Source organism: Syngnathus acus, chromosome 1 (assembly GCF_901709675.1).
Source record: "Syngnathus acus chromosome 1, fSynAcu1.2, whole genome shotgun sequence".
Taxonomy (NCBI): domain Eukaryota; kingdom Metazoa; phylum Chordata; class Actinopteri; order Syngnathiformes; family Syngnathidae; genus Syngnathus; species Syngnathus acus.
In genome coordinates, this window is record NC_051087.1 from 3,487,763 (window position 1) to 3,513,004 (window position 25,242).

General features: G+C 41.9%; 3 protein-coding genes across 4 annotated transcripts; 2 read left to right on the plus strand and 1 right to left on the minus strand.

Moving 5' to 3' along the window:
* Positions 1 to 111: 111 nt before the first annotated feature.
* On the plus strand, positions 112 to 3,705 carry LOC119127663 (hemicentin-1-like). Of its 2 annotated transcripts, XM_037259687.1 has the most exons (8): positions 113 to 319; positions 1,905 to 1,917; positions 1,984 to 2,082; positions 2,161 to 2,236; positions 2,320 to 2,458; positions 2,570 to 2,899; positions 3,075 to 3,305; positions 3,378 to 3,705. In XM_037259687.1, exons 1-8 carry the CDS (start codon positions 265 to 267, stop codon positions 3,446 to 3,448), a joined length of 1,014 nt encoding a protein of 337 aa, XP_037115582.1. In that variant the 5' UTR covers positions 113 to 264; the 3' UTR covers positions 3,449 to 3,705. The 2 variants fall into 2 exon arrangements, with proteins under 2 accessions (XP_037115573.1, XP_037115582.1); XM_037259678.1 differs by having other exon boundaries at positions 112 to 319; positions 1,905 to 2,082.
* Positions 3,706 to 3,725: 20 nt separating this feature from the next.
* Positions 3,726 to 8,627, minus strand: LOC119127655 (ubinuclein-1-like). Its single transcript, XM_037259667.1, has 14 exons — positions 8,283 to 8,627; positions 7,862 to 7,969; positions 7,675 to 7,767; positions 7,095 to 7,238; positions 6,932 to 7,023; positions 6,334 to 6,871; positions 6,167 to 6,237; positions 5,947 to 6,070; positions 5,733 to 5,857; positions 5,523 to 5,639; positions 4,758 to 4,901; positions 4,635 to 4,685; positions 4,008 to 4,528; positions 3,726 to 3,934 (listed from the first exon to the last, which is right to left on the minus strand). The coding sequence occupies exons 1-13, from the start codon at positions 8,505 to 8,507 to the stop codon at positions 4,033 to 4,035; spliced, it is 2,328 nt and encodes a 775-aa protein (XP_037115562.1). The 5' UTR covers positions 8,508 to 8,627; the 3' UTR covers positions 3,726 to 3,934; positions 4,008 to 4,032.
* A 9,348-nt stretch (positions 8,628 to 17,975) lies between these two features.
* On the plus strand, positions 17,976 to 24,890 carry LOC119127378 (homeobox protein unc-4 homolog). The gene is made up of 3 exons (XM_037259289.1): positions 17,976 to 18,508; positions 19,380 to 19,555; positions 22,602 to 24,890. Exons 1-3 carry the CDS (start codon positions 18,202 to 18,204, stop codon positions 23,661 to 23,663), a joined length of 1,545 nt encoding a protein of 514 aa, XP_037115184.1. The 5' UTR covers positions 17,976 to 18,201; the 3' UTR covers positions 23,664 to 24,890.
* Positions 24,891 to 25,242: the final 352 nt, after the last annotated feature.

A 25,242-nucleotide genomic window follows, 5' to 3' on the forward strand; every position in this document is an offset into this window, starting at 1 on the left:
ACTCCACACCATTATTCTTGACCCTCCCTTCCTTCCTCCCCCGATATACCAACACAAAACGCCCATGGTGCCTTTGAGGGGCCACAGCAAAGGAATTGCCTGATCATCAGCTTCACACACACACATACACACACACAGTCCCATAAAAGCCTGAAGCCCCTCCAAAGTCTCACAGTGAGGTGTTGCCGCCTGGTGAAGTTACTTACATGCTGTATTTCTGCTGCTGCTTGAGACGTCACCGGAGATACAGAAAATACGTGAAGGATGTGTACCCCAAGTTCACTCAAGGTGACTTTGGTGCTTCACCTGTTTTGCTCAGGTAAGTAATATCAAAAACAGGCGGGGACAAAATGACGAGACCAAAACTATAGAATGTATTGTGCTACAATACACTGAAAGGCAATAACAACAAAGACTTACTGTATGCAGAAGGGTAGTAATGGAAGTGACTTTATTAGAACTGTATAAAATTGTAGGACATTAGAAAATTATTGCTCCTTGGTAATTTGTCGGTTCAAATAAACGCGGCTAAATATTTACAGGATGACAGTATACATCACATGGCAAAATCCTTGTAAATTGTTTACAATGTATTTTCAGAACAACTATAAATTCTGGACAGGACATTACATGATTTTCTGTACTTTACCAAAATTTTAACAAAAATATAAGATACAACGCAAGAAAAAAAACTTGTAAATTGCTAATGTCATTTAAAAATAATTGTAAATTATTATAGGATGTTTCAAGACTTTTTGGACTTCAATGAGTTTTCAGGAAATACAACCAAATAATGACACAGCATATTTAGAACACTTTTGTACACAATAATGGTCAAAAGATCTTAATAGTGTAGTTTAATAACATGGGGGCATTCATTTGAATTCATCTGTATTGTGCCAGCCAACAGTTTTCAGCACCTGACAAATTGATATTTTTAAAGTGAAAAAACAAAAGAGTCCTTGTAAATTTTCTCGTATGATTTATGTCCCCCTGAGTCATAGGAAAACTTGAGGTACGCACAAAATCTCATGCACAAGCAGAATCATGTGGGAGGAGAAGGTGCTTTGGGGTCCAGTGGAACAATGGTAGGAGAAAAGAGGAGCCAGTTCTTTGGTAGTTGGGCAGGGTGTCCTTCCTTCCTTAGAGGAACACATTGGGCGTATTCAGCCAGCAATAAAACAATGGTACACAATAGATCATCTAAAAACAGTCTGATTTCACGAGATGGCAAAATTCAATTGACCTTTGTCTGCTTTGCGTAATCATGACTCATGTCCATTTGCAATGGAAAATGAATTCGACATTGCATTTGAGTTCCCTTCAATTTAAATGTAAAAAAAAAAGACAAACTGACTGGCTCAGCTCCTTGTGTAAAATGAAGAATACAAGACTGTCAGTATGGTTACATTAGCTGGTGTGTTTGTTGGTTTGTGTGTTCAGTTTCAAATAGATATTGTAAATATTTACAAGCTGTCCATGACCCAACCAAAACTCAGTAGTTAGGAATCACTAGGTTAAAAAGTTAGCTATGAGCCAGATATTTACAGCAAAATACAAATGGCTGACGAATGGATAAATAAGGTGTTGTTTGTTAGCATTAGCATGAAGGTAGCAGATAACAGGATATTTGATGTGAAGTTATTCTGACGCAACGTCTTTGTTTTATGTTTAATTTTGGCGGGAGCGAGGAGTGGGATACAACAGTTGAGCCACTTTTTTTAAAAGACATTTTCAATATTTGCAAAAGTGCTGAGCCAAGTTCACTGCCGTCAAACACCGTTTGTATCCCAAGTCTACGCTTGCAAGTCCAAGCAAGTATATCAAAATGTACAATTTGGGGCATCACTAAACATCCTAACCACTTTTTTTTTGCCTTTGTTTGCTCTTCCTCCTTCTGACAGCTACCTCATCTCCGCTTACCACACGCACACCTTCTTGCCTTCTCCCCTCCAAAATATCTCCTCCCTTTGCTAAAATGCTGCCATCCCAGCCACCTCCCTCACTCAGCAAAGCTCAGGTGGGCTCAGTGGAAAGAGCCCGATGCCCTCTCACCTTGTCCCCCTCCAGCCTGGTGGTCAGGTAGGACTAGATTCCCAATTCTACACAATACGCAGCTTAATCCGGTGGTGCAAATGATCAATCACTAGAATCCTTTAGGTTTGAAGATCCAGTCCAAGTCAACTGTTCTGTGCCGATGAAGAGCTTTTCTCTACTGGGATGGGCGGTCCCATTGGTGAGAGCCATCAGCATTCGTTTGTGATCTACACTGCAATTGGTAGTTGAACAGTTTTAAGTATCAAAGTGATGGGATTCCAGCTAGCTCCAGAGCCCACCATTAATAGCTTCCTGGTGTGGAGAGTGGAGCACATGACCGAGTGGAGTATTTCCCCAATGTGCTACGCAGTCTCAGACCTGGAAGGACCCTGTCACCTTCATCTCCCAGTGCTTGTTTACAGTAAGTTCTAAACAAATTCAGGAAGTGGGCAAGTGTAAAATGACACCTTGGGGGAGGTCTGGGGTCTAGATTCTGATTGACTCTTCCATCTTTTGCTCCTGCTTTGTGCAGAGCCTCCAGACAGCGTGTCCCTCAACTTCGTGAAACACACGGGATCATTGTTAGAGCATAGTCGCTACACTCTTCGATGCACCGTCCACAATGTCGCCCCTGCTGGGAATGTCCTTGTGACCTTCTACCGAAGCCAAACTCAACTGGCGACACAACATTCAAACGTGACAGAGAAGACACCGGTGACCGAGGTCTTCCCGCTAGACATTGTGGCCAAAAGAGAAGACGATGGCGCAGACTACTGGTGTGAGGCTGAACTACAACTGCACCCAACAGGTCAACAGCAGCGTGTGGCGGTTACGTCGGAAAAAGTGAGAACCACTGTGCTGTGTAAGTAAAAGACAAAAGATTTGCACACATCAGTTAACCTGAAAGAAATGTGTCGTCGGCTGCTGAGGCCTCAATGTCAATATGCAATTTGAAACCGAATTATACGATGATCTTTTCTCGCGTATCGTTTTGAGGGATTTCTGCTGCTGAAGCACAAGCTCTCTCTTCTCCCCAGTTGGCCCGCAACTGCTTTGTCCTGCAAAGCTGCAAGTAAAGATGGGCGAAAGCTTGCACTGCGACGTGCGAGGAAACCCCGAACCCTCGGTCATCTGGCTCAAAGATGGCCGCCTGGTGATCCCGCCCATCCACTCAACGAGAGCACACGCGGGAAAATACACCGTCTTGGCCATGGGACTTTTTGGACAGACAAATGTGACAGTGGAGGTAGAGGTGGTCACTAGCAGAGGTATATATATAGATTTTGTTTTTGGTACTTTTCAATTGAGCGTCACGTGTTTAAGATATCTTCCCTTCATAGGAATCACGAGCACCCAAAGAAGACACTTCCTGCTGGCTACCCTGCTTGCACTGATATTGAACTTGATTTAAACACTTAAAAATAACCCAATATGGTTTGTGATTCAAGTCTGACTGCTGTCGGCACAAACGGGAGGATTATTTGTCAGGGAGTTTTGCTTTCATTTTCACTTTAGCCTATTACAATGAATGATTTTCTCACTCAAGAGAATTACTGAGCAGGTACTTCCTCAATCCAATTTCATAAGTATTAATAGTTGTTTCCCCCACCCACAGTAAAAAAGTATAACTGCCAATAAATGATTTGTTCTGAACTTTTTTTTAATGTATATACTAGCACTTTTATTTCCAGTGAGACCCCCCCCCCCACCATGTTATCAATATGGTTTTATCAATTGTTTGAGAGTTACTATAGTTGAATGTTCTGTGGAAACAATGTGAAATCTTTATTTGTACTAACAAAAAAAAAAAAAAAGAATCAAGCATTTCCCAAAAAAGGCTTTCAAATTTTTTTGGGTTGTGACTGCAGCTAGTGACCACCACCATGGAAACACTCATCTAGGGAGAAAAAAAAAAAAAAGATAAGTAACATCTAATATGAACGATTAAAAGGATAAAAATCTTGACTTACTTTATCAAGCAAGACATGGGAGAGTTCATACAATGACATCTGAGCCTCTCTGTAGATCTGGCCCCAAATCTGTAGGGGTACCCAATAAATCTTGCAGTTTTGGCAGGGCCACGTGACACAGGCCTCCTTCGGGAAAGTTAAGTGGGCTGCATTGAGGAGGTGGCGGTGGAAGCGGGGGGGTGCCGTTTGCCACACTCAAGTTCCAGTACTGAAGGGAACTTTTGTATTTGGTGATAGCGGCCGCAAAGAGCTCACTGGGGGTAGCCTGTGAGCCCATGTGAACCGGAGCCTGCTCACGGAGAATCGCTGACAGGTCATCATTGGGCGTTTGTGACGAGTCCGAATCCAAGACGATCACTTCGGTATCTTCGGTCGTCACGCGGGACGCGCTTGAAGCTTGTTCGACTACTGAATTTTCCTCATAAGGAAGTTCGAGTTTAAGTGGTAGCGGTCTTATGTTTTGATCAGACACTGACGGCGCAGTGATTGACAGCTGCTTCTTTTCTGATCTGGATCTCTTTCTGTTCGCATATAGGGGAAAGTTTCAGGATTAGCAGTCAGCATTAAAATAAATCCTTTTTTTTTTTTTTTTTTTTTAACTCATAAATTAAACATAGAATGACTCACGGAAACATTAGCTGGAGGCCCAGTATCTTCCTACTCTCACTCAGCAGCACCCTGAAGGCACAGGCATGCTTTAAATGCAACAATGATGATAAAAGTAAGAAAGCAGCGGCACTCATCGTATACCTGGATTGCATCCAGCCTTTGGGCCAGAGAGGTTTGACATCCTTGACCAAGAGGGTCTTGAGGTACTCCTCTCGGTGTTGCCTCCAGTCACTTTTGTTTTGAAATACTGAAAGTTTTTCTCTCAGGACATGATGCAGAACCTCCCTGTGGACAGAATGACCACAGTTCATTCAGCTGGGTTTAAGTTAGACCGCATATTTTATCATCATCATCATTATTATCATTATATAGTCTTTGCATACAGTTTTAGATCTTAAGTTATTAGCATTTACTTAAAAAATAATTTGGTTGAAAACGCTTATGTTTCCCCTTATGCAGGGTTTTGATGGCTATCATAGGCTTGACAGACCTGGAAGTTGAACAACTTCAGATTTTTATTTATTTATTTTTTATTTATTTTTTTTAGTTTACGCTAAGGTGATGACAATAAGTACGACAGATCTATTTTATAATTTAAAATACACCACAGGAGAATGGATTATTGTATTTTAGCAACCCTGGGGTATGCGCATTGCTTTCTAATGGCCCTAAACCAATTATAGAGTCTGGTTCATTAAAACTCAACTGATGATACATTTACATACTGTACTTGGAAGACAAATACTGCACACACAGAATAGATAAAACTATTTTCATGGTGGTCTAGTGCAATTTAATAAATATTCAGTTGGCAGATTATTATAATTAAAAATAGCTTTTATACGTGTAGTACTTAAAAACAGGTATCACATGTGAGCAATTCATAAACAAGTAGCATTTCATCACCTGATCTCCTCGTTCCATTTGAAAAGCTTCTTTGGGCCGCCTCCTCTTTTTGTCCCCTTCTCTTCCAAATTGTTGCCTTGTCCACCTTGCCTGACGTCACTCCCGTCCTCCATTGTCCTGACGACAAACATAATCTTGTGTGTCAGAAGTACTTATAATAAGTGGGGTATTAATTTAAAAAAAAGGAGACTTGTCTCAAAACAAACTCACCTCAGGGTTTTGACTTGCTCATATTCTTGACAATGTTGGTTGAAACGTGTAATCTGCTCGGGCATGGCTCTGGCGATGGCATCCTTCAGCTTCTGCATGGGATCCTCCACGTTTGAAAAGCCTTCCTTGGTGTCAGCGGGGACAAAGTAAACAAAAACAAAGCCTCAGTTAAAACAACAAAACAAAAATACTTGAGTTCCATCTAACTACTCACTGCAAGCTTGAGTTTCTTGACACGTTTGAGGAGCGTCTCCTTGCTACAGGGCAGGAAGAACGACAAGTGCGTGTACACCCGGGAGCGCGACTGGCCGCCGTGCTCGCGACACTTGCGCTCTATACTGAAGATCAACATAGGTAACGAGTCAAAAGTACACACTTTGTCACTTCTAGGTTGTTTGAGAGAGTATTTTTTTCCGTTTGAGCGCATGACTCACTCCAGCAGCACAGCGTTGATTTCCGGGGTGAAGAACTTGAGTTTGGACTCTCCCTCCGAAGTCTTGGCTGCCTGTCCAAATGAAATCCGTTCAAGTGAGCATTTGTGCAACGGTACTGAGAACATGCGGTGGCATCATGGCGATTGTGGACCAATGGTGCACTTTACCAGCATCAGTTTCTTGATGCTGTCCTCCAGGGCAGGTGGGAGTCCCTCGGGCAGGGCGACGCACTGATATAAGGATGCAACCTCTGGATGAGGTTTTTGTGGTTGGGTCATCTTTCTGCTTGGAGACAGTGTTGCATCATAGGAAGCTTCAGGCAGGTGGCGATGTTCTGCTCTTTGCTGCTCTGGAGAGGGCGGCTCCATTAAAGGCGTTGCTATCTCGTCGCCGACATCCAACAAACAGTCCAAGTCGATGTCAAATTCCACCGTGCTGGCCGCCTGGAGAAGTGCCTGCTCATCTGTGGATCCGATCAAGCTGAGCAGCGGGTCGGCCAATCCAGAGCCGCCGCCGCCGCCCGTATCGGCTGGGCACTGTGCTGTCACGGGAGTTAGCGGCGTCCTCGCCATGCGCAGATGAGTTCTCTCCATTTTCTTCCGCTCAAGCTCCTTTTCTCGACGGAACTTCTTCAGCATGCTGGTGACGCTCAGAGTTCCGGAAAGCTTTTTCTTCTTTTTCTTCATCAGCTCGTCTGATGCCACGCTGCGAAAGACCAACAGCACGTCACACGCTTGCCCAATTTAAGGCGCACAAAAATCTCACCTGGAATTTCCATCGGCGCCATTTTTATCTGGTACAACGTTTCTACGCCTTTTCTTCTTTGGCATTTCTTGTCCATCTTTAAGTTCACGTTTCTGTACATTAAGAGCGTCTCTTAGTACATGCAAACTTGGGCTATGTTTCAGTGAAGAGATTGTTGGCCTACCTTGGCGGTCTTGGCTGGTGTTATCTCTCCTGTGATTCCATCGTCCGTTTCAGTGTCAGAAATCTGGCGGAAGTGCAACACGCCAGAGTTGACGTAGAATCCTCCAAATTTGGTGGTGATGGAGGACGGCACAAACTCGTCATACTGTGGAAAGGACGTAGGTGAAGTTGGGACACTGCATTACACTGCTTGGAGACAGTGTTGCATCACTGTCTATGGGCATATGATGAAAGCGTGGTCAAATAAAAAAAGTAATAAAAAAAATAATACGTTTTTAATTTTTAACACATTTTGTTGCGTTTTTACAAAGCTATACATTTTTTATTATGGCACATTTTAATTCCCAAAATACATGCTATACTCATTAGATTGGGCTTGAGCATTATAAAAAAATATATATATTTTTTTAATTGTATCTGACCAATGTGCAAACCATTAGAAACAAACCTGCAGTACAAACACATTCATACCTTATTGATGGTGCCGATTAATAATAAAAAAAGAACTTTATTTCTTTTTAAAGGCAGACTTAATAATAGTCATCGTTATACTGGTGAGATGTTAGCAAAACATTACTTACAGCCTCGGAGTTGTCAATGAAGGAATCCTCATCGTCGTAACCATAACCGATATCGATCAAGTCCTGAACGCGATCCTGCTTTTTCTTGACCGTCTGCAATGAGGACGAACATTTTTTTGCATGTCCACGTCAGCTCAAAAGACTTCTCGGAAGGACGACAATGACAGAGGAGATAACAGCTACTCACATATTTCTTCTCCAAGTTCCTCATAAGTGAAGCCATATGCTGCTTCTCGCTCTGGTCCCCCACTTCAAATCTGGACCTGGTCTCGACTTCATCTTTTACGTTGTGCCACTAGAAAAAGGTTATCACTTTGATAATTGACAACTCTTACAATCTCAACTCACATTAGTTGAAAAGAAAAACCCTTCACAGTTTTATAACAAACAGATACCCCCCCCCCCCCACACACGCAATAGGATTTACTTAATCCAACTATATTTTAATAATGTGCACAGAAAATGTAATTATTGAATCACATCCAATTCACAAGAATCCCTGTTGATAATGATTTTTAAAAAAATACTAATTCTTTACAATAGAACTAAGCAAACCTGCGGCTCTACATTTTCACCACCAAATTTTAATTTTAAATTTAAAAGTTTACCTTGTTTTCCAGCAGCTGAGTGTAACTAAACTCGGCAAAGTTTTGCTCATCCGGCTCAAACAACGAGACGACGAGGCGAATAACACCCGACCCGCAGTTCGCTGCGAGCGGGGAGGCACTACCGGGTTCGGGTTGCGACTTCGGAGCGAGGACGGCTCCATTCATTGCACAGGACTGGACGTCTGTGGGCAAAGGGGTGAGCTGCACTCGGCGGGGCTGCGCCATTACCTGTGGAGAAAACACGGAGTGGCGAAGGCGGCAGGTGACTGTCGTTAACGGCTAATTATTGTCAGGTGTGCAGTTACCTGCGCAACATGGCGGGGATCAATTAATTTATTATTATTATTATTATTAATTCCTCACATAGCACACAAAAATGGTTAATTAACTAATTAACCAACGAACGAACTAACTAACTAACTAATTGACTAACTAACTAACCAACTAACTAACTAACTAACTAACTAACTAACTAACTAACTAACTAACTAACTAACTTTCGGTAGGCAAATGCCCTCCGTTTTTTTTTTCTTCAAATAGATGTCAGTGGCGAGTCAGAAAGAAAATTGGACAGCATTACAAAGCAACACGTCACAACACATCATGGCAGCACCCCACGATTATCAAGAGGATGACACGTAAATGATACGATTGGACGCCTTTTGTAATTGCTGTGACCTACCCAGGACATTGTTGCCAACTTGCCTCAAACAAACTGTGGAAGGATTTGGAATATTCATTGAACTATTTCTTTTTTATAGCACTTGTCCTCATTAGAGTGGCTGGTTACCTGGATCCTGCACTGCACTCTTCCAACACAGCGGGGCAGTAGAGACAAATGAATAGAAGGACAATAACTACACTTTTCCACACGATATCCTCATACAGAGTTGAACAATGAAAAAAAAAATCAATAAGAATATGGAGCAGAATAGTTTTGCAATAGTTACTGCAAATAAACATAATTGAAAACATAAATTGAATTTTTAAAAAAAAGACAAAACTTATGGATGGATGGATGCTGGAAAAGGTTGTATATGCAATATTGCCTGTATTTGTCATCATGACAGTTGTAATTTACACAATTTTCACATTACTACTTGCAGGGGGAAGATTTGGTTTTCGGCGTGCAAATCAACCTGTGCTTGTTGACTTTATTGGGAGTGATGAGCAGAATGTTTCCTTAATCGGGAATTAAAAACGCGCCCGATCTCACCAGGTGTTGGCATAACTGCTTCACATATGTTCATTTGACATAAGCAATTAAATTTGATCACATTGGCTTTTCCATGTTTTGTCAAATTAGTCATTGGGCACATCATCCATTCAAACATCTCAACTAGATGCCTGCCTTTTCCCCATTAGAATTTTTTTCCCCCAAATTAGCATTTTTAAGCATGTTAAAACCAAAGTTGACGAGAACTCCCCTGTTAAAACTGATATGTATGATTGAGTTATTTGGTTTGATAATGTTTTTTTTTAAAACTATGTTTGCTTGTTTTCAATTTAGCAATTTTAATGTTAAAAATAACCCAACATAGATTATACCTGGTGGGTTGAAAATAATATTTCTAATCGGGTTATTTTTAACCCATATTGGATTTAAAAAATAAAATAAAAATGTAATCCCATTTTGGGTTATTATTTAAAGCCAGCAGTTTTAAGGGGTGTATTACCCAAGCCAATAATAGTCTTTAAAAAATACTACAATCAACAAGTATTTAAATCAATATAGAATCAAATATAACTTGAAGAATTGAATTTCAACCCAGAGAATCTCAAAGGGATCACTTTAATATAAAAAAAAATGTTTGTACAAATAAAGGCCACTCTAATTGATGCCAGCCCTCATCTGCAGTTAAGTAAATAAATGCCCCCGGCCACTATTTGCGGAAATGGGGTATTTATCTAATTTCCGAGCGTATTAAAGAGCTCAGCATAAGCACTGCTTCCCTCCACGGTAGTCCGATGCAGTCAGCCTGCTCTGAATTGACTTTGACAATTACAATAACGGGATAATTGCAATCTGTCACCATATATTCCGTGTTAGCATATCACAAAATAACCAATTCTGAGCATGATTGGCTCCACACATGTTCCCCATTTGCATAACACACTCACACACACACATTTTCTCCACCAGCCCCTTTTTTTGTAATTATACATGAATTTCACGGTGCAAGGCTTTTAATGCAAATAATATGGATCCCCTTTCTTTCGCCTCCACCTCCTCATCTGACCAAAATACGTGAGTGTGTGTGTGTGTGTGTGTGAGGGGGATCAGATTGCAGCCAATTTTGGTTTGTCAAGTCCCCCTCCCCCTCCTCCCCTTTCCTTCTTCAACGTGTTAATGGGATGGAAGTTATTTGAGCTGATGACATGGGTTGGAACAGCGGCTCTGCATTAAGACAATAAACACTCAGGACACAATGAACCAAAACACACCCGCGCTGGCTAAAGATGGACAGGACAGATGGACTCACTGGGGGGGGAGGCCTTACTCTTTTTGTGTGCGTGCATAGCGGTCTGCTCGGTGACACGGGTCCCTCCGGTGCAGGTTTAGGATGGTGAAATTGGAGGACAATGCTGGGATGGAGGAAGCGGGAGGGGGTCATTCAATCTGAACAGGGAGGCGTTGTCCCAGAGGTGCATAATTCACTCATTCATTAACTCAAGCAAACAGGAGCCAATATTAATTAAGTCCTTCCTCTGCACTGAGGCTTTTGTTGTCAAATGGCCTCTCGGAAGAGAAGGAGTTAAATCAAAGCGGAGGCTAGAGTGGCCACTGTCTTTGGCTAATAGGGACGCCGATCATCATCAATGGACGGAAATGTTCTGTTCAAGGATTTTTTTTTTTTTTTGTCCCCCTCTAAAGACCAGGCTTGCTTTCTGTTTACATCAGGATCATACTTTGGTCTGACGGGATGATGTACTGCAGGGGTTCTTAGACTTTTTCCACACCCAGTAGTTAATCATTTTGCATTTAGATTAGTTTTTATTTTGTTTTCACAGCTTTCAGTATTTCAGTAAAAAATGCATGGGCTATTTGTACATGCAGTGTAAGATGAAACAAAATACGAGGTCACAATCATTTCTGTAGTGTAATAAAGTAACGTTCCCAAATGATTGTTCGACCCGAAAACAATCACACGTTTTTGTTATTATTATATTTACAAAGTAGTTTTATTAGTTTGTAAATATAATTGTATTTTGCAGTTTGTTAGGTCAATGTTTTTAAAAGTACTTTGTTTTCACTTGAGTTTTTTGCAAAAAAATATTTTCACTTCTTGAGTTTTAGCTATTCAACCTTGGTAGCACTGAACAAAATATTGAGCCCTGCATGTACCAAGAGCTAAGAAAGTGATTTATTTACTGATACCTTCAAAAACAAGATGCATAATAGGCCCAAACAAACAACCACTCACACTTAGGGGCTATTTGAAGCGACCAATCTGCCTAGCACGCGTGTTTTTTGAATGTGGAAGGAAACTGACGTACCAGGAGGAAACTCACCTAGGCACGGGGAGAACATGCAAACCCCACACAGGAAGGCCAGAGCTGGAATCAAACACTGCACCTCTGAACTGTGAGGCGGCCGTGCTAACCAATGCCCCATCGTGCCATAATAAAAACACTACACATTGTAGTGTGGCACGGTGACCATGTGAGTATTTTGAATGATTAAATTCTTGTTCTTATATTATTTTAGCAACGTTTGTGGCAGTCTTAGGCTTAAGGTTGGATGGGGGTGAGACTTTGGCCCATAACTTCCACTATGGCGCACTGGAGGGCGCTCTTTGCTGCCCCCTGCTCTGCTGTCAGGCCCCGCTAGCTTTGATTAAGGTTTAAATTGGCTGGATTTAATGAACGCTGCCTAATTAAGCTGGATAGCAGCTTTAATTGATAAGTAATTATCTGCCACCATTTTTAAAATTAATTTCCCTAGCTCTGTCTTACAGTGTGCAAGGCCCTCAATATTTAACCGACCCCCCACAACTCCCCCACTTAGTGTTTATGTAAACAAGCTGTGGTAAACAATTAGGCACATGTTAGGACGACTTATTGTCATGCTACGATTGGTGTGCTGTCAACTGAGAAGAATGACCAGCTGAGTTCTTTTGGCATATTTGGCTATTGTTGCGTCATTGTTATTGTCTACAAAAACACACAATTAAATTTATACAATAATACATTTTAATTAATATATATATATCTATATATATATATTTTATATATTTTTTTTATATACGTATATATATATATTTTTTTTCTGCATTTAATGGCTGTTTGCTTTGATTTTGAAAAGGCCATCACGTTTAATCCCTCCGAACAAGAGGAAGTAGATTCAAGGAATAGTAAACAAGCACTATTTGCATATTCGGTCACAAGCGCAATTAGGCTCATAATTAGAAGCGAGCACGTTTCTAATTGCTCGCACAGAAGGAGCTGCAAATGGGCTCTTTACTTCTCCAAATGATCAAAGCTGCCATTATGTGCAGAAAACACAAGATCAATACTTGCAATCCTTTTACTTGTAATTGGAATTGCTTCCACTCACCTCGTTTTAGAGCATGTGCGCGATCAAAACGCACCCAGCAATTAATTTAGATTAAATACTTAATTATCAAGCGATTGGTTAAATAACGAGCGATAGTTAAAATTAACTTATACACTCAGCAATGGACTAATTAAGGCTCCTCTTCATCACCTTGCTTTGGCTAATTAAAAATTAAATGTGACTTGATTCCTTCTCTTGAGAGGCAAGTGGAGGCTTGAAGTCCTCTAAGAAAGATTGTTTGCTAACCTGCAGGGTGACACGTCTGATCTTCCTGTGATTGTTTTTTTTAAACCATGGTGGGGTTGGAAATACTCAGATACTACAATAAGAGTAAGTACAAAAAAGTATTTGTGCTACTCAGTGGTAAATTACTTTTTTGTATACAGCGGAAGCGTGTATGTCCAACACAATCCATTCCAAGACTTGAGGAAACCTGAGTTGCGTTATAGTGGTGTTGGATATCTCGCTATAATTAGATTTGATTTCATATTCATAATAAGGTTTTAGAACAGGTTTGCGTCATTCTATCTATTGTTCTAATGCAGGGGTTCTGTCCAAGGGACCACCACTATAACTCCTGCTTTGCCGGAATATTTTTTTTTTAGCACCGAAGGAGGATAAACCTATATAGGCTATTTATTTGCATCTATATGTCTATTTTGCGACTCTCAGCTACATTTGACATACCGTATTTTCCGGAGTGTAAGTCGCATCAGCCCAAAAATGCATAATAAAGACAAAAATGACATATATAAATCGCTCCAGAGTATAGGTCGCATCTTTTGGGGGAAATTTATTTGATAAAATCCAACACATGTCTTCTTGAAAGGCAATTTGAAATAAAAATAAAATAGGCAACAGGCTGGAGGTATGGTATGCTAACGTTACATAAACAAGAAACCGAGAACGTGCCTGACGTAACATATTAGGAGTTATTCAAATAACTATAGCATAAATAACATGCTAACAAGTTTATCCGCGTAACCATCCGCGTCACTTCAAATCATTAAATCCAACAAAATCTTCATTCTCTGTGTCACTTATAAACAACTCCGCAGCGCTTCCTCTTCTACGTGGCTTACGTCAGACTCACCGTCAGTTGCAGTTCCAATTATTCCACAGGCCTAGAGCGCCCTCATGCGGTTTGGTGTGAAAATAACATGTGAAATGATATAATGTGTTAAGAATTTCACACATAAGTCGCTGCTGAGTACAAGTCGCACTCCCGGCCAAACTATGGAAAAAAACTGCGACTTATACTATGGAAAATACGGTAATTTGGATGGGTAATTGATTCACAAAATTAGCTGGAAAACAAATCAAGTCAAAGTAAGTAAAAATCAATTTTATTTTTAAAAATAATTTTCCATTTCCAATTTCGCAGACCACCTGCAATACCACTACGGACCACTTGAGGGCTGCGACCCACCGGTTGAAGAAACGTGTTTTGTTTTAGTTGAGTTTTGATTTGTTTTAGTATCATTCTTTGACATAAAGTACAATTCCCAAATGGCTGTTCAACGCATCTTCTGTGTGAAAATCAATATTGAAAGAAATATCACGAAACTTTGAGGTACATTCATCCCCTTTTACGAAAATTCACAATACGCACAAAATTTCTGTGGAAACAGTACTTCTATTTACGCAACCTGCGTGATGCATGAGTGTAAATTGAAAACTAATTGCTTGTTTTCTCTTTAAGTTACTCTTAGTTGTTAACTACAGTACTACCTCTGTGTAGACAATCGTTCCACCTTTCCATTTATGGATTTATTGTTTTATGCGTTTAGTTTTTTTAAACTGAGTGACTGGCTATTATTCCCCTTTGTCGTGTAGGAGGATATTACAGGATGGGCCTAATTGTGTCTCCTCTGAGCCGTACATTGGAAATATATCTGCAAGACTATTGGCTCAGGCAGTAGAATACATTCTGCACTCACTATTTCCATATTGATTTAGTGAAGTTGATGCATGTAGGCCTCCGCTGAAAGCTGCTAATAATGAGTCTCTGTGAGCGTGCTGCAAATTTATTCAGGCGTAAGACATAAGGACAAGATGTTAATTATAGATATCTCATGTATTAAGAAGCAAATACTCAGACGCAATGATTTTTTTTTCTTTTTTTTGGGGGGGCTCATTGGATATGTGAGGTGTCCATAATGTCAAATGTCAACATGTCACAAGCTATGTCATCAAAATGGACAATCCTGAATGAAGAGAGGTGGCTTTAAATACATTTGATATCTTTGAAGATAAATTATTTGGTTAAAATTCATCATGTTGAGAACATATGCAAATGGTACTCAGATATGCAAATATAGTGTTTACTTTTTTTGGGGGGCGGGCTCAAGTCATGGCAGGCATTACGGTGTTACGTAACTAAACTGTAATTGAATAAAAGTGAGACAACAAGAATGGTGCGACTCACTAGAAAGTTATTTGAAGCAGCTGATGGAAAGTGTTGGGCGAGGGGGTACGCATCCCGCTATGTGACGTGATGATGGTTTCACATCTTGCGTTTGGAGTCATCAGAATAAAATGCAGTGAGAGGAGAGATCATGTTTTGTTTTTTGTTTCGAAAGTGTGGCTGCAGTTCTCTGCCTGCATGTTGAAGTGGGGAGGGTGATATCAAGCTGCTGGCTAGCCTTGTCCGTGAATCGCCCATCTTATTATCAAGTTAATTAAAGCTAGCATCAGACAATGTCACCCGTGCTCGGCAAATGAAAAAAAAAAAAAAAAAAAATGGGAGGAGGAAGGAAGAAAGGCGAATTTAAATGGTGCGCTCTCGTGGGACCTCATGTCAAGGGCTGCTTTTCAACGAGCGCCGCGTGCGTTTGGCTCGCACCGCCGCCGGCAGAGTGGAAGAAGGTGGGGTGTGTGTGGGGGGGGGGCGGCCTTTGTGAGAGAAGGGGCCTTTCTAAGCAAATGACAAGAAAGCGATGGATTCTGATGTGGAAAATAAATAGGCATCAGAGGGAGCAGCGGGGAAATAAAGAAAGAGATGGAGTGACATCAAAAGCGCCTGTTAAGTGCTCAAAGTTACACTAAGATTGCAGCAAGGCGACATTAAAGAGGCCATTTAAAGCAGCCTACATTGAAATGCAGAGAGCCTGCTCGTCGGCTGACTCGCGGGGTCAAGTGACGGAGGGGATTATATGCTTCTTCATAATAATATTAATTAAACAATTTACATGCTAATAAGGTAACAATTATCGGAGCTTCTGGTGAAAGATTCAGGTTATTACAACACGCCAATCCCAGGGCTGCAGGGTCACATGCGGAACAGCGGAGAGAAATCTCAACTCAAATTAACATTCTGTCAGCTCCAGAAATTGGATAAATAAAGTCGAATTAATTCACAGTATAATGGAAGAGGGAGGGAGGGGGCACTTATTCAAGCAGCTCTGATTACCATTCAGTATTCACCAGCACGCCGGTGTCTCTCTGTCAAGAAATTTAACACAAAATGAAGCAGTCACCGCCTCGGGCAAGATTTGGCCCCTGCGACACCGTTTACAATTTATATGTATAATCTTTTTCCCTCCCTGCCACCCTCCCCAACACTTTCTTGTCTACACCCCCCCCCCCCCCCCCACCACCACCCTCCTCCTCAAAGATGTGGACCTGCACAGCCAGTTGCTGCTCTCATGACTGAAAATTTCGACACCTTTCCTTTTCCAAAGCACGCTTCAAGTCGAGGGCCATTAGAGAAGTCCTCAACTGGATAATTAGTTTATTCAAAGCGTACGCACGACACGTTAACGCTCAGAACGCTTGAAAAACATCACTCATTAGGAAAAACAAACACAATACAGAGAAACCTCAAGCTCAAGAATTTCTTCTAATTTAAAGGGTAAAACCAAATTCCCATGGAATGTAAGGTACTGTAAATTAACTTGTTCCGGGCTAATAGGCAACATTTTAAGTAACAAGCAAAGAGGAAAAACATTAATGTTCCTTCAAAAGAGAAAATGTGAGAAAAGATGAGAGCGCTCTTATTTAGCTTAGGAAAACAAACTATGGAAACATCCCAGCCCGTATTGTTCGTTTACATCTAATATTATGACCGCTGACTTGACATTCTCCACCATAAAAATCAAGATACTCGATTATGAAGAAGTCAACTTCTTGTTTTAATGACTGCATGTGAAGAGAAATAAAGGTCATTTTAATCTAGCCCATATATAGTTTGAAAACCAATCAAAAACCTTGAACTTTAATGAGTCAGAACATCCAATTTTGTTGTTAAGAAGGGGAATAGAATTGTGGTGGTTGAATACTCACTTTAGCTCTGATGACACACATTATAAGATTTTTTTTTTTTTAACTGAAAAAGTATCATCTATATGTATAAATAACATTATTGGACAGTAGGAGGGGGACACACTGAATTGGTTGCCAGCCAATCGCAGGGCACACAGACACACACTCACCTTCAGCCAATTTGGAGTGATCAATCGGCCCACCGTGCATGATTTTAAAATGTGGGAGGGAACCAGAACACTCTGAGAAAACCATTGCAGGCACGGGGAGAACATGCAAACTCCGCACAGGTAGGTGGAATCAAACACTGCACTTGTGCGTGTCCCTTTCATTATGTCATTAATGTGCTTTGGACAAGTTGTAGAGGAAAAGAAAATGGTGGCAGCGGTTATGTATTTTGCATAATGGATATGCCAGAATAATTTGAATTACAAACTTGATAACATAACTTGTAAGTTAATACTACTCATTTTTTGTGATTTATTTATCCATTTAGTTATTTAGTGTTTTATTTCTGCGCCCATGTCACGTTTGGGGCTCTGCAGCATAAAAACACAATGCACTTTAAATTGGGGATTTTTTTTTTTTTCTTCCGTTCCATTATTGTAGCCACACTATAACTACTGTCCCCACAATGTCGTTTTTAGTGCCCTTTGTTAAGTGTGGGGTGGGGGGCAAAAAGTTTGACGAGTGTCTTTCGTGTTTAGACTTGCTGAGTGGACGGCAGTGACCCAAGGTGTGAATTAAAAAAGAAATAAAATCGAAAGAAAACCCTCACGACGCTCAGCCTCTTCTGAGCTCGGTGACGTCACATGGCCATTAAGGCTTGTGATTGGCTCCGCCCGCAGATGGGGAGTCCTAATGAGCTGGCTCCAGGAGGGGGAAGCGAGCTTGACATCTCGGGCTGGACCACAACACGTCGCTGCCGGCTTTATCACAACGCTCATCCGTGGGCCGTGGGAGACGACACATCGGCACGAAGCCTTCCTCCCTTTTTAAAACAACATTTTGCATCCTTTGCTGACTGCATGTTCAGCCACACACTGCCACCCCCCGCGCATCCTCACTTCGGCCCCGCCGCATGTAGCCCGGGCGAGCATGGACAGTCGCGTCCTCGAGCATCACCCTCACGCCCACTTCGGGGGCTCCTTGGGCGGGCTGGTGGGCTTCCCGTATCCGCTCGCTGCTCACCACCATCATCATCATCACCACCACCACCAGCAGCAGCAGCAGCACCACCATCATCAGCAGCACCAGCACCATTACGAGCTCGCCAGCGCGCACCAGCTGCAGTCGGCGGCTGCCGTCCCCTTCACCATAGACGGATTACTAAACGGCTCTTGCTCGGCCTCGATTGTCAGCTCCAGCGCGCTCTTGTCGCCCGACGGCCAGTACAAACTCTCAGGTAATCCCCGCCCCCGTTCGCTCCCTTTCAATACGATTCTAAGGCTGTTTTTGTGAGAGTTTGCTGTGGATAAAATGAAGGTTTCCTTCATCTTGAAAGAATCTCCCATTTGAGTACAAATGAGTATGAACGTTTGTTATCTTCATTTGTGTTTGCTGAGATGCCAAATTGTGTTCGTGTGTGTTTTTTTAAACTTCCCTTTGAGCTGTCTTCACAGTGGATATTTAGAAAAAAATAATAATAATTGTGTCTGCAAACAAGAAGATTGTTTAGAGTCCCTTTCCTCATTTTTCTTATTTGCATTTATTTTGAAAGGATTCGTCGAGTAAAAAGATTGTTTGGAGTCCCCTTTCTCATTTTTATTATAATTTGCATTTATTTTGAAAGGATTTGTTCTCTTGAATTTAATTTTAAAACGTTGTGGTTCTCTTTGGAGCTCCAGGGGGGAAAAAATGAGACCATTGCAAAATGATCAATTTGTGAACACATCTTCATTAAGATGCAACAAAGATGTGTTAATTTGCAATTTTCTGTAAATGCCGATATAGTTGTGATGACACAAGAGCAGCTCCAATGCAAGCCTTGATTTGAAGTCTTATTTTTATTTTGCTCGTAAATCTTACATCGGTCTTCTGATTTAAATCGAAAACACTGTATGACTCTATTTGTGACAAGAGCTATATAAATGCAATTTACAAATCAATGGTGAGTAAATTCCATCCTCTGTATTGATTTTCTCTTGGGGGGAAAAAAAATTATGATTTAAAATTATTTACTGAACTTGCAGCACATAACAGGATGCTTCTCTTAATTGGACAAGCTGTCAATCAATCAATAATGAGATAATGACGGTTTATAACAATAAAAACAGATTCCGGGGACCCAGACAAAGAGAGTCCCGGTTGTAAACGGAGAAGAACCAGAACCAACTTCACCGGCTGGCAGCTGGAGGAGCTGGAGAAGGCCTTCAACGAGAGCCACTATCCGGATGTGTTCATGCGGGAGGCGCTCGCCCTCAGACTGGACCTGGTCGAATCCAGGGTTCAGGTAAGTGCTGGGACGCTTTGATTTGGATTGAGTTGCAAATTTGGATACGACTAAATCTCAACCTCGCCACCAAACATGTCAGGAGGGCTGTTTGTTCAGGAGATGGCCCGTGAAGGCCCAAGCCCACACTGAGGGCGGCAATTTGTCAATTAAATCTTTAATAAAGGGTCCCCCTTTGAATTATGCATAGACACAACCTATTGATTTATGGGTTACTATAAAAAAAGGGGGGAAAACAAGGCTTGTTACTGAGCCGACAAATGGGGGGGGGGGGTATTTGAGCCAGTTCCTCAAATTGATCTTTATTTGGATTTTTAATTAATTTAGATGGTTTGGAACAATGGAGGCAGCATATTAGCAGATGAAGTTATTCTTTTTATATTTCAAATGGAAATGGATTTTATTATATTGTATTTATTATTGTAATTCTAATTCATGTTTTAAAAAAATATTTGTTGTTGAAATATTGCATATACATATTGAAATTACATGAATTGAAGCTTCCGCGCTTTTAGTAGTAAGAACAAAAACGCTTGACTATGCATTTAAATATAGCATTTCTCACACTAATTAGGAACTGTTAATTTATTAAACGATTGCCCATTACTAAATTAGAAGATGATGTTTTTCAATATGGCAGAATTTGTAACTTCAATAAAAACCTGAGTGAAAATACTTACATTTGTAATTTGATTGCAGTTCAACTCTTTGGCATTTTAGAATCCCACAATCATTAAACAAAACAGCTGGAAACAACATAGTAAGATCATTTTCTGCATCAAAGTTTCCAATACCTCACAAATTAAAAAAAAAATAGAAAATGTACACGGTATCAAAGCAAACATATCTTTCCACATCACCGATAAAACTGAAAACATTATTAAAACTTTCATCATGTGCATCTGTGGAAAAACAAATACAACAAGAAAAAATAATTTTCTTAAAAATAAAAAGAAAATCACACTAGCACATGATGCTCAAACAAGCATCACAACTGGATGACGTTTTATGTTTTTGGGGTGGATTTCTGTTCCTAAATCTCAGCTTATTCAGCCTTCCAGCTGCTTAAACGCTTCTTTATCGCAGGTTTTGGAAAGGGGAGGGGTGGAGGCTGGGGGTAATATGCGATAGAAGCGACATCAACAATCCCAACATTGTCGCGCTCCGTGTCCGCGCCTCGCCCTCATTATCCGCGCCTCGCGCCTTATCAGCGGCCAACACGCGGCCCTCAGCGAGACCAGAGGCCGCCCCGGAGAGTTCCCAGCCGGGCTTGGGGGACGGGCGGGGAAAACTGTGTGTGTGTGTGTGTGTGTGTGTGTGTGTGTGTGTGTGTGTGTGTGTGTGTGTGTGTGTGTGTGTGTGTGTGTGTGTGTGGGGAAGGGGGGGGCAACTCGTTAGACTAAGAAGAAGGCAGTCCGGCGACAAGGCGAGTTGTGGTGTGATGTGGTGTTAAAATGAAATGCTCCCAATTAGTGAGGCTGCAATTAGATCTAATTGGCAGAGAGTTGGGCATTAAGCAAACTCATTTGGTGATTAAAACAATGAGGCTGTGACTTCCTGCAAGACAACTTTATAACCAACAATGCCTCCGATTTGATATGACGTCGATTTGATGGAAGACTAAACTGTCAAGACAATAATGCAATATGCTAAATAGTTGCTTCAAAGCAACTAAACTTTTGATTAGGTTCATGCATATCAAGAGTTTAAAATGCTCAAAATGGTTGCTTAAATTTAACCACATGCACGAATTGGTAAATGTAAGAGTCACTTAGCAAAAGGTGAGGACGTTCATATGTAGAAGATGAGTGGAGTGATCATTTCACCTGGACAACAGGAGTTGGTATGGATTTTTTTTAGCGCTGTTTAAAGGAGACTTAGAATAATTGTTGCATCGAAAATTGATATATGGATGGATGTTTGGGTTTTGCTGCTATTTTGTTAAATAACTCAATTGCACTGTGGTATTTCTCTACGAATGTGTACCTTTTCTGATGTGAACATTTAAATCTGAAGGGGAACTTTTATAAGGCTATTTTGGTTGCTTGTTTCCATTTTGTCCCAATGATTTACAGTGAGCACACTTTGCTTCTAAAAAAAAAAACAAAAAAAACATGGATACAGTATGCTCACATTAAATAAACATCTGCAGGGGCCATTTTCTTTTTGCTGTCCTATCCAGTCTGTCCTTGCATCCATTTTAAATGATTAATTGATTATTGATGCTGATTAATTGACGTACAATCAGCTCATTAAATCACAGCAGGAAGTTAAAGTGTGTGTTTTGTTTTCCTGACAAGTATGTAAGCAAGGAAGTCAATTCTCACATACATTGATATGATATATGTACCTCCCCCATCCCTATAAAAAGCAAATATAACATCAAACAATCAAGTCATAGTGGAGTGAATTGAATGACAGATTTTGCATTTGAAAAATGTCACTCATATCAAAGTACAATCGACAATTTGGGAGCAACAGACTGCAAGGCACCTCGTCACCTTAAGGTTTTGATATTGCGTAATGGACAGTAAATACAAGACTGTCGCCAGACTGCAGTGAGCGAGCAAGAGAATAAAATGAGACCGGATCCTCTAACTACGGGGGAGCCTGAAAATTGAGGGCAGTAGACAAGCGGTATTATTTATTCATTTATTTATTTATTTTATTTATTTGATAATTTATTTATTCATTCATTTTTTTTTTTTTTTTTTTTAATTGTTATGAGACTGGCTCTTCTAACTAAGGGAGAACCTGAAAATTGAGGGCAGTAGCCAAACAGTATTATTTATTTATTTATTTATTTATTTATTGCTGCACGATGTAATGATTACGACTGTAATTGAACGCAGCCCCTGCCGATGTGCGATGTTTTTAAATGAATGGTGACTGGATGTGTTGTTTTGCAGTTGCAAAACAAATTGCCCCCCCCCCCAGGGAGGAAAATAAAGTCTCTGAAGTCTGAAGGATATTAAGAAAAAACATGGAATTCTGAACAATTTGGAGATTTCTTTGAGGTAAAGTAGTTTTGTGTTTGTTCGCGCAGGTTTGGTTCCAGAACCGACGTGCTAAGTGGAGGAAGAAGGAGAACACAAAGAAAGGGCCCGGCCGGCCCGCGCACAACTCCCACCCGACCACGTGCAGTGGCGAGCCCATGGACCCCGAGGAGATTGCGCGGCGAGAGCACGAGCGCGCCGAAAAAAAGAAACGCAAGCAGGAGAGAAAGCTCCTCAAGTCGCAGAACAAACTCCTGCATGGCGACAGCTTCCACACACCGGGCGGCTCCGAGAGCGACAGCGGCGTGTCGCAGTTCACCGACAGCGAGCAGCAGCCTTCTTCGGGCCCAAACGGGAATATTTATGTGGAGCTTCCCCTGACGTCCGGGGGCGCCCAAGGACACCAAACCGAATCCAGCTGTGACCAAACCCGACACGACTTTGACCACCAAAACCAAAGACGAGAAGCGGAGCAGGTTTCTCCGGGCAGCACGCACAGCTCTGGCAGCCCCGCGGGTCCGAGGTCCTCGGCGCTGCAGAAGCGCAACCCTTTCAGCGTGGAGAGCCTCCTCTCGGACGCCACGCCTCGATGGAAGCCTCCTCTGGACTTTCTCTCACTGCCCACTCAGAGGACTCTGGTGGGTAAAGGCCATTTTTTGCTTTACCCCATTACTCATCAGCCTCTCGGCTTTCTCGTGCCCCAAACGGCCCTGAAGGCGTCGCCGTGTCAAGACGGCGTCGACAGGCTCCACCTCGGACAAAACCTCGAACAGTCGTGCGCTCCCACTGACCTCTCGTGCGCTCTCGCTAAGCCTTTAAGCGCAGATCATAAAACAAACGACCATCACAGTCCCGTTAGCAATAGAGTCGACGTGGAGGAGGAGCGCGCCAGGGATAGTCCCACGCTCGCCAAGTCTCAGGCATCCCCGCAGTCGGCCCATTCCGGCGAGGCGGGGAGAGTCCACGCCGAGGCGTTGACTGACGGCTGCCGAGCCGAGGGGCGCTGTGCGAAGGAGGAGCGAGCGTCACCGAGCCTCACCGAAGATCTCGGCACAAACGCAGACTGTGGGGAAGCACCCGGAACAGATGGCGAGGACGTGGATATGGACTAACACTTGTTGTAGGAGCGCACATACAAAGCGGCACTGCTCAGATGCTGTCAGAAAACCAGACGAGAGTAGGAGTCCGTTTTGGTCCTTCAAGATACAATAACGTTCCCCTGATTAGCAAACCGCCAGGTATGTTCCCGAGCTGTAAAAGCGTCAATGGATACAAACATGTCTCAGAGTGACGCGGCCTTGTACCCTTAAGCTACATTTTTTGAGAGTGGACTGTTCAAACATTCCCAAAGCTCTGCATAGATGCTTGCAAACATATCAGGAATCGGGAGGCTTTAGCCACATTTCCACCAAGCAACACGGTTCAGCTCCAAGTCCAGGTTGGAACGGGAAAGCCTGATCTGGCAGCTTTCAATTGTCATCGTTGCAGGTTGTTTTACTCTGCTCCGTCAGAGCTCTTAGCAGAAGAGGGTCATTTTCACAATCATGGAAGAAAAAGCGTCCAGGAATCATTGCTGGAGCTGATTTTCCGTTGCGTAAAGCCATGGACGGAGAATTTGGCCTCTCCCATTCATTGACGCGCCCTAATTTATGTTTCTTCATGTCGCTGCTGTGCCTGTTTTTTTTCCACCTTGAAAGACTCCAAGATTTCCAAATCTTGGACAGATATACCAGTTTTAAAAGTAGGACGTCGGGTTCCCTGATCGACAGGGTGCCCATCTCCTTAATTGTCAGGGATTGGTGACTCTCTTCAAATAAAAGCGAGCTTGTGCACCGATGTCATCTCAAAAAAAGGGGTCTCAAAAAGTCAGTCGCTGTCCTGTGAGGTGACTCATCGACTTTTTATTTTTCAAAAATGTATGACATGGCGTATATCAAGCTTATTTTTGTTCTTTGAGGCATAACAGTTGCATTTCACACGGGAGTGACAATTGTCTGTCAACCAGTTAACCCATTGCTAGGTGGCAAAATTCTAATCAGTTTTTGTGGCTTCTTGCAGAATGGCAAAAAAAAAAAAAATCAAAATCATGCATTTGCTCACATTTAAAGTTGATGTGAACTGTGCTGCTTGGTGGAAAAGAAGCTTTAATCCTCACCTATTTTTTAATCACGCATCCTGAACGCCGAGGTAATCTCTCTCTTTTTTGGTGACCAAAACCTGTAAAAAAAAAAAAAAAAAAAAACACCTCTTACTTGCAACGAAAATCCTCAGATATTGTAAGAAGGAGAAAAGGATATTTATATGTAAACATTTTGATAAATAAAAACTATTGTTTAAAAGTGAGCACTGTCTTTGCAGGGATGGGGCAAGGGAAGGGAAACAAGGGGGGGGGGGGGGTGAAGCTCGTGGACCGTTGTGGGCGTTAGAGCAGATAAATCCCCCGCTCTCTCACTACCGTCTGGCTGTTTGTATTTATTGCTTTAACAAATTTATTCATTTGAAAAGGCCGGCCGAGAATGAGGTTAGTGGCCGCCGGCTATAGGACCCTGCGCCTCCTGCTGAGTTTTGATATGAAAGTAATTATTTTCCCACTGGCTGCTGCAGGGTCTCCAGGCAGCTCCCCTTCCTCTTTCTACCCCCTCCCCTCCTCAGCCCAAAGGGTTATTAGACATTAGTGATTTCTAGTGATAT

Bases quoted from the DNA above. Each gene is read 5' to 3' on its own strand.
- LOC119127663 (XM_037259678.1), top strand. From the start codon at position 265: ATGTGTACCCCAAGTTCACTCAAGGTGACTTTGGTGCTTCACCTGTTT. The intron at 320-1,904 runs GTAAGTAATATC...TCCTTCTGACAG, and splicing joins GCTTCACCTGTTTTGCTCAG to CTACCTCATCTCCGCTTACC. The intron at 2,459-2,569 runs GTAAGTTCTAAA...TGCTTTGTGCAG, and splicing joins TCTCCCAGTGCTTGTTTACA to AGCCTCCAGACAGCGTGTCC.
- LOC119127378 (XM_037259289.1), top strand. From the start codon at position 18,202: ATGGACAGTCGCGTCCTCGAGCATCACCCTCACGCCCACTTCGGGGGC. The intron at 18,509-19,379 runs GTAATCCCCGCC...CAATAAAAACAG, and splicing joins CGGCCAGTACAAACTCTCAG to ATTCCGGGGACCCAGACAAA. The intron at 19,556-22,601 runs GTAAGTGCTGGG...TTGTTCGCGCAG, and splicing joins TGGTCGAATCCAGGGTTCAG to GTTTGGTTCCAGAACCGACG.
- LOC119127655 (XM_037259667.1), bottom strand. From the start codon at position 8,507: ATGGCGCAGCCCCGCCGAGTGCAGCTCACCCCTTTGCCCACAGACGTC. The intron at 6,872-6,931 runs GTGAGATTTTTG...GGTCTTTCGCAG, and splicing joins GGCGCCGATGGAAATTCCAG to CGTGGCATCAGACGAGCTGA. The intron at 6,071-6,166 runs GTGAGTCATGCG...GTTGATCTTCAG, and splicing joins ATCAACGCTGTGCTGCTGGA to TATAGAGCGCAAGTGTCGCG.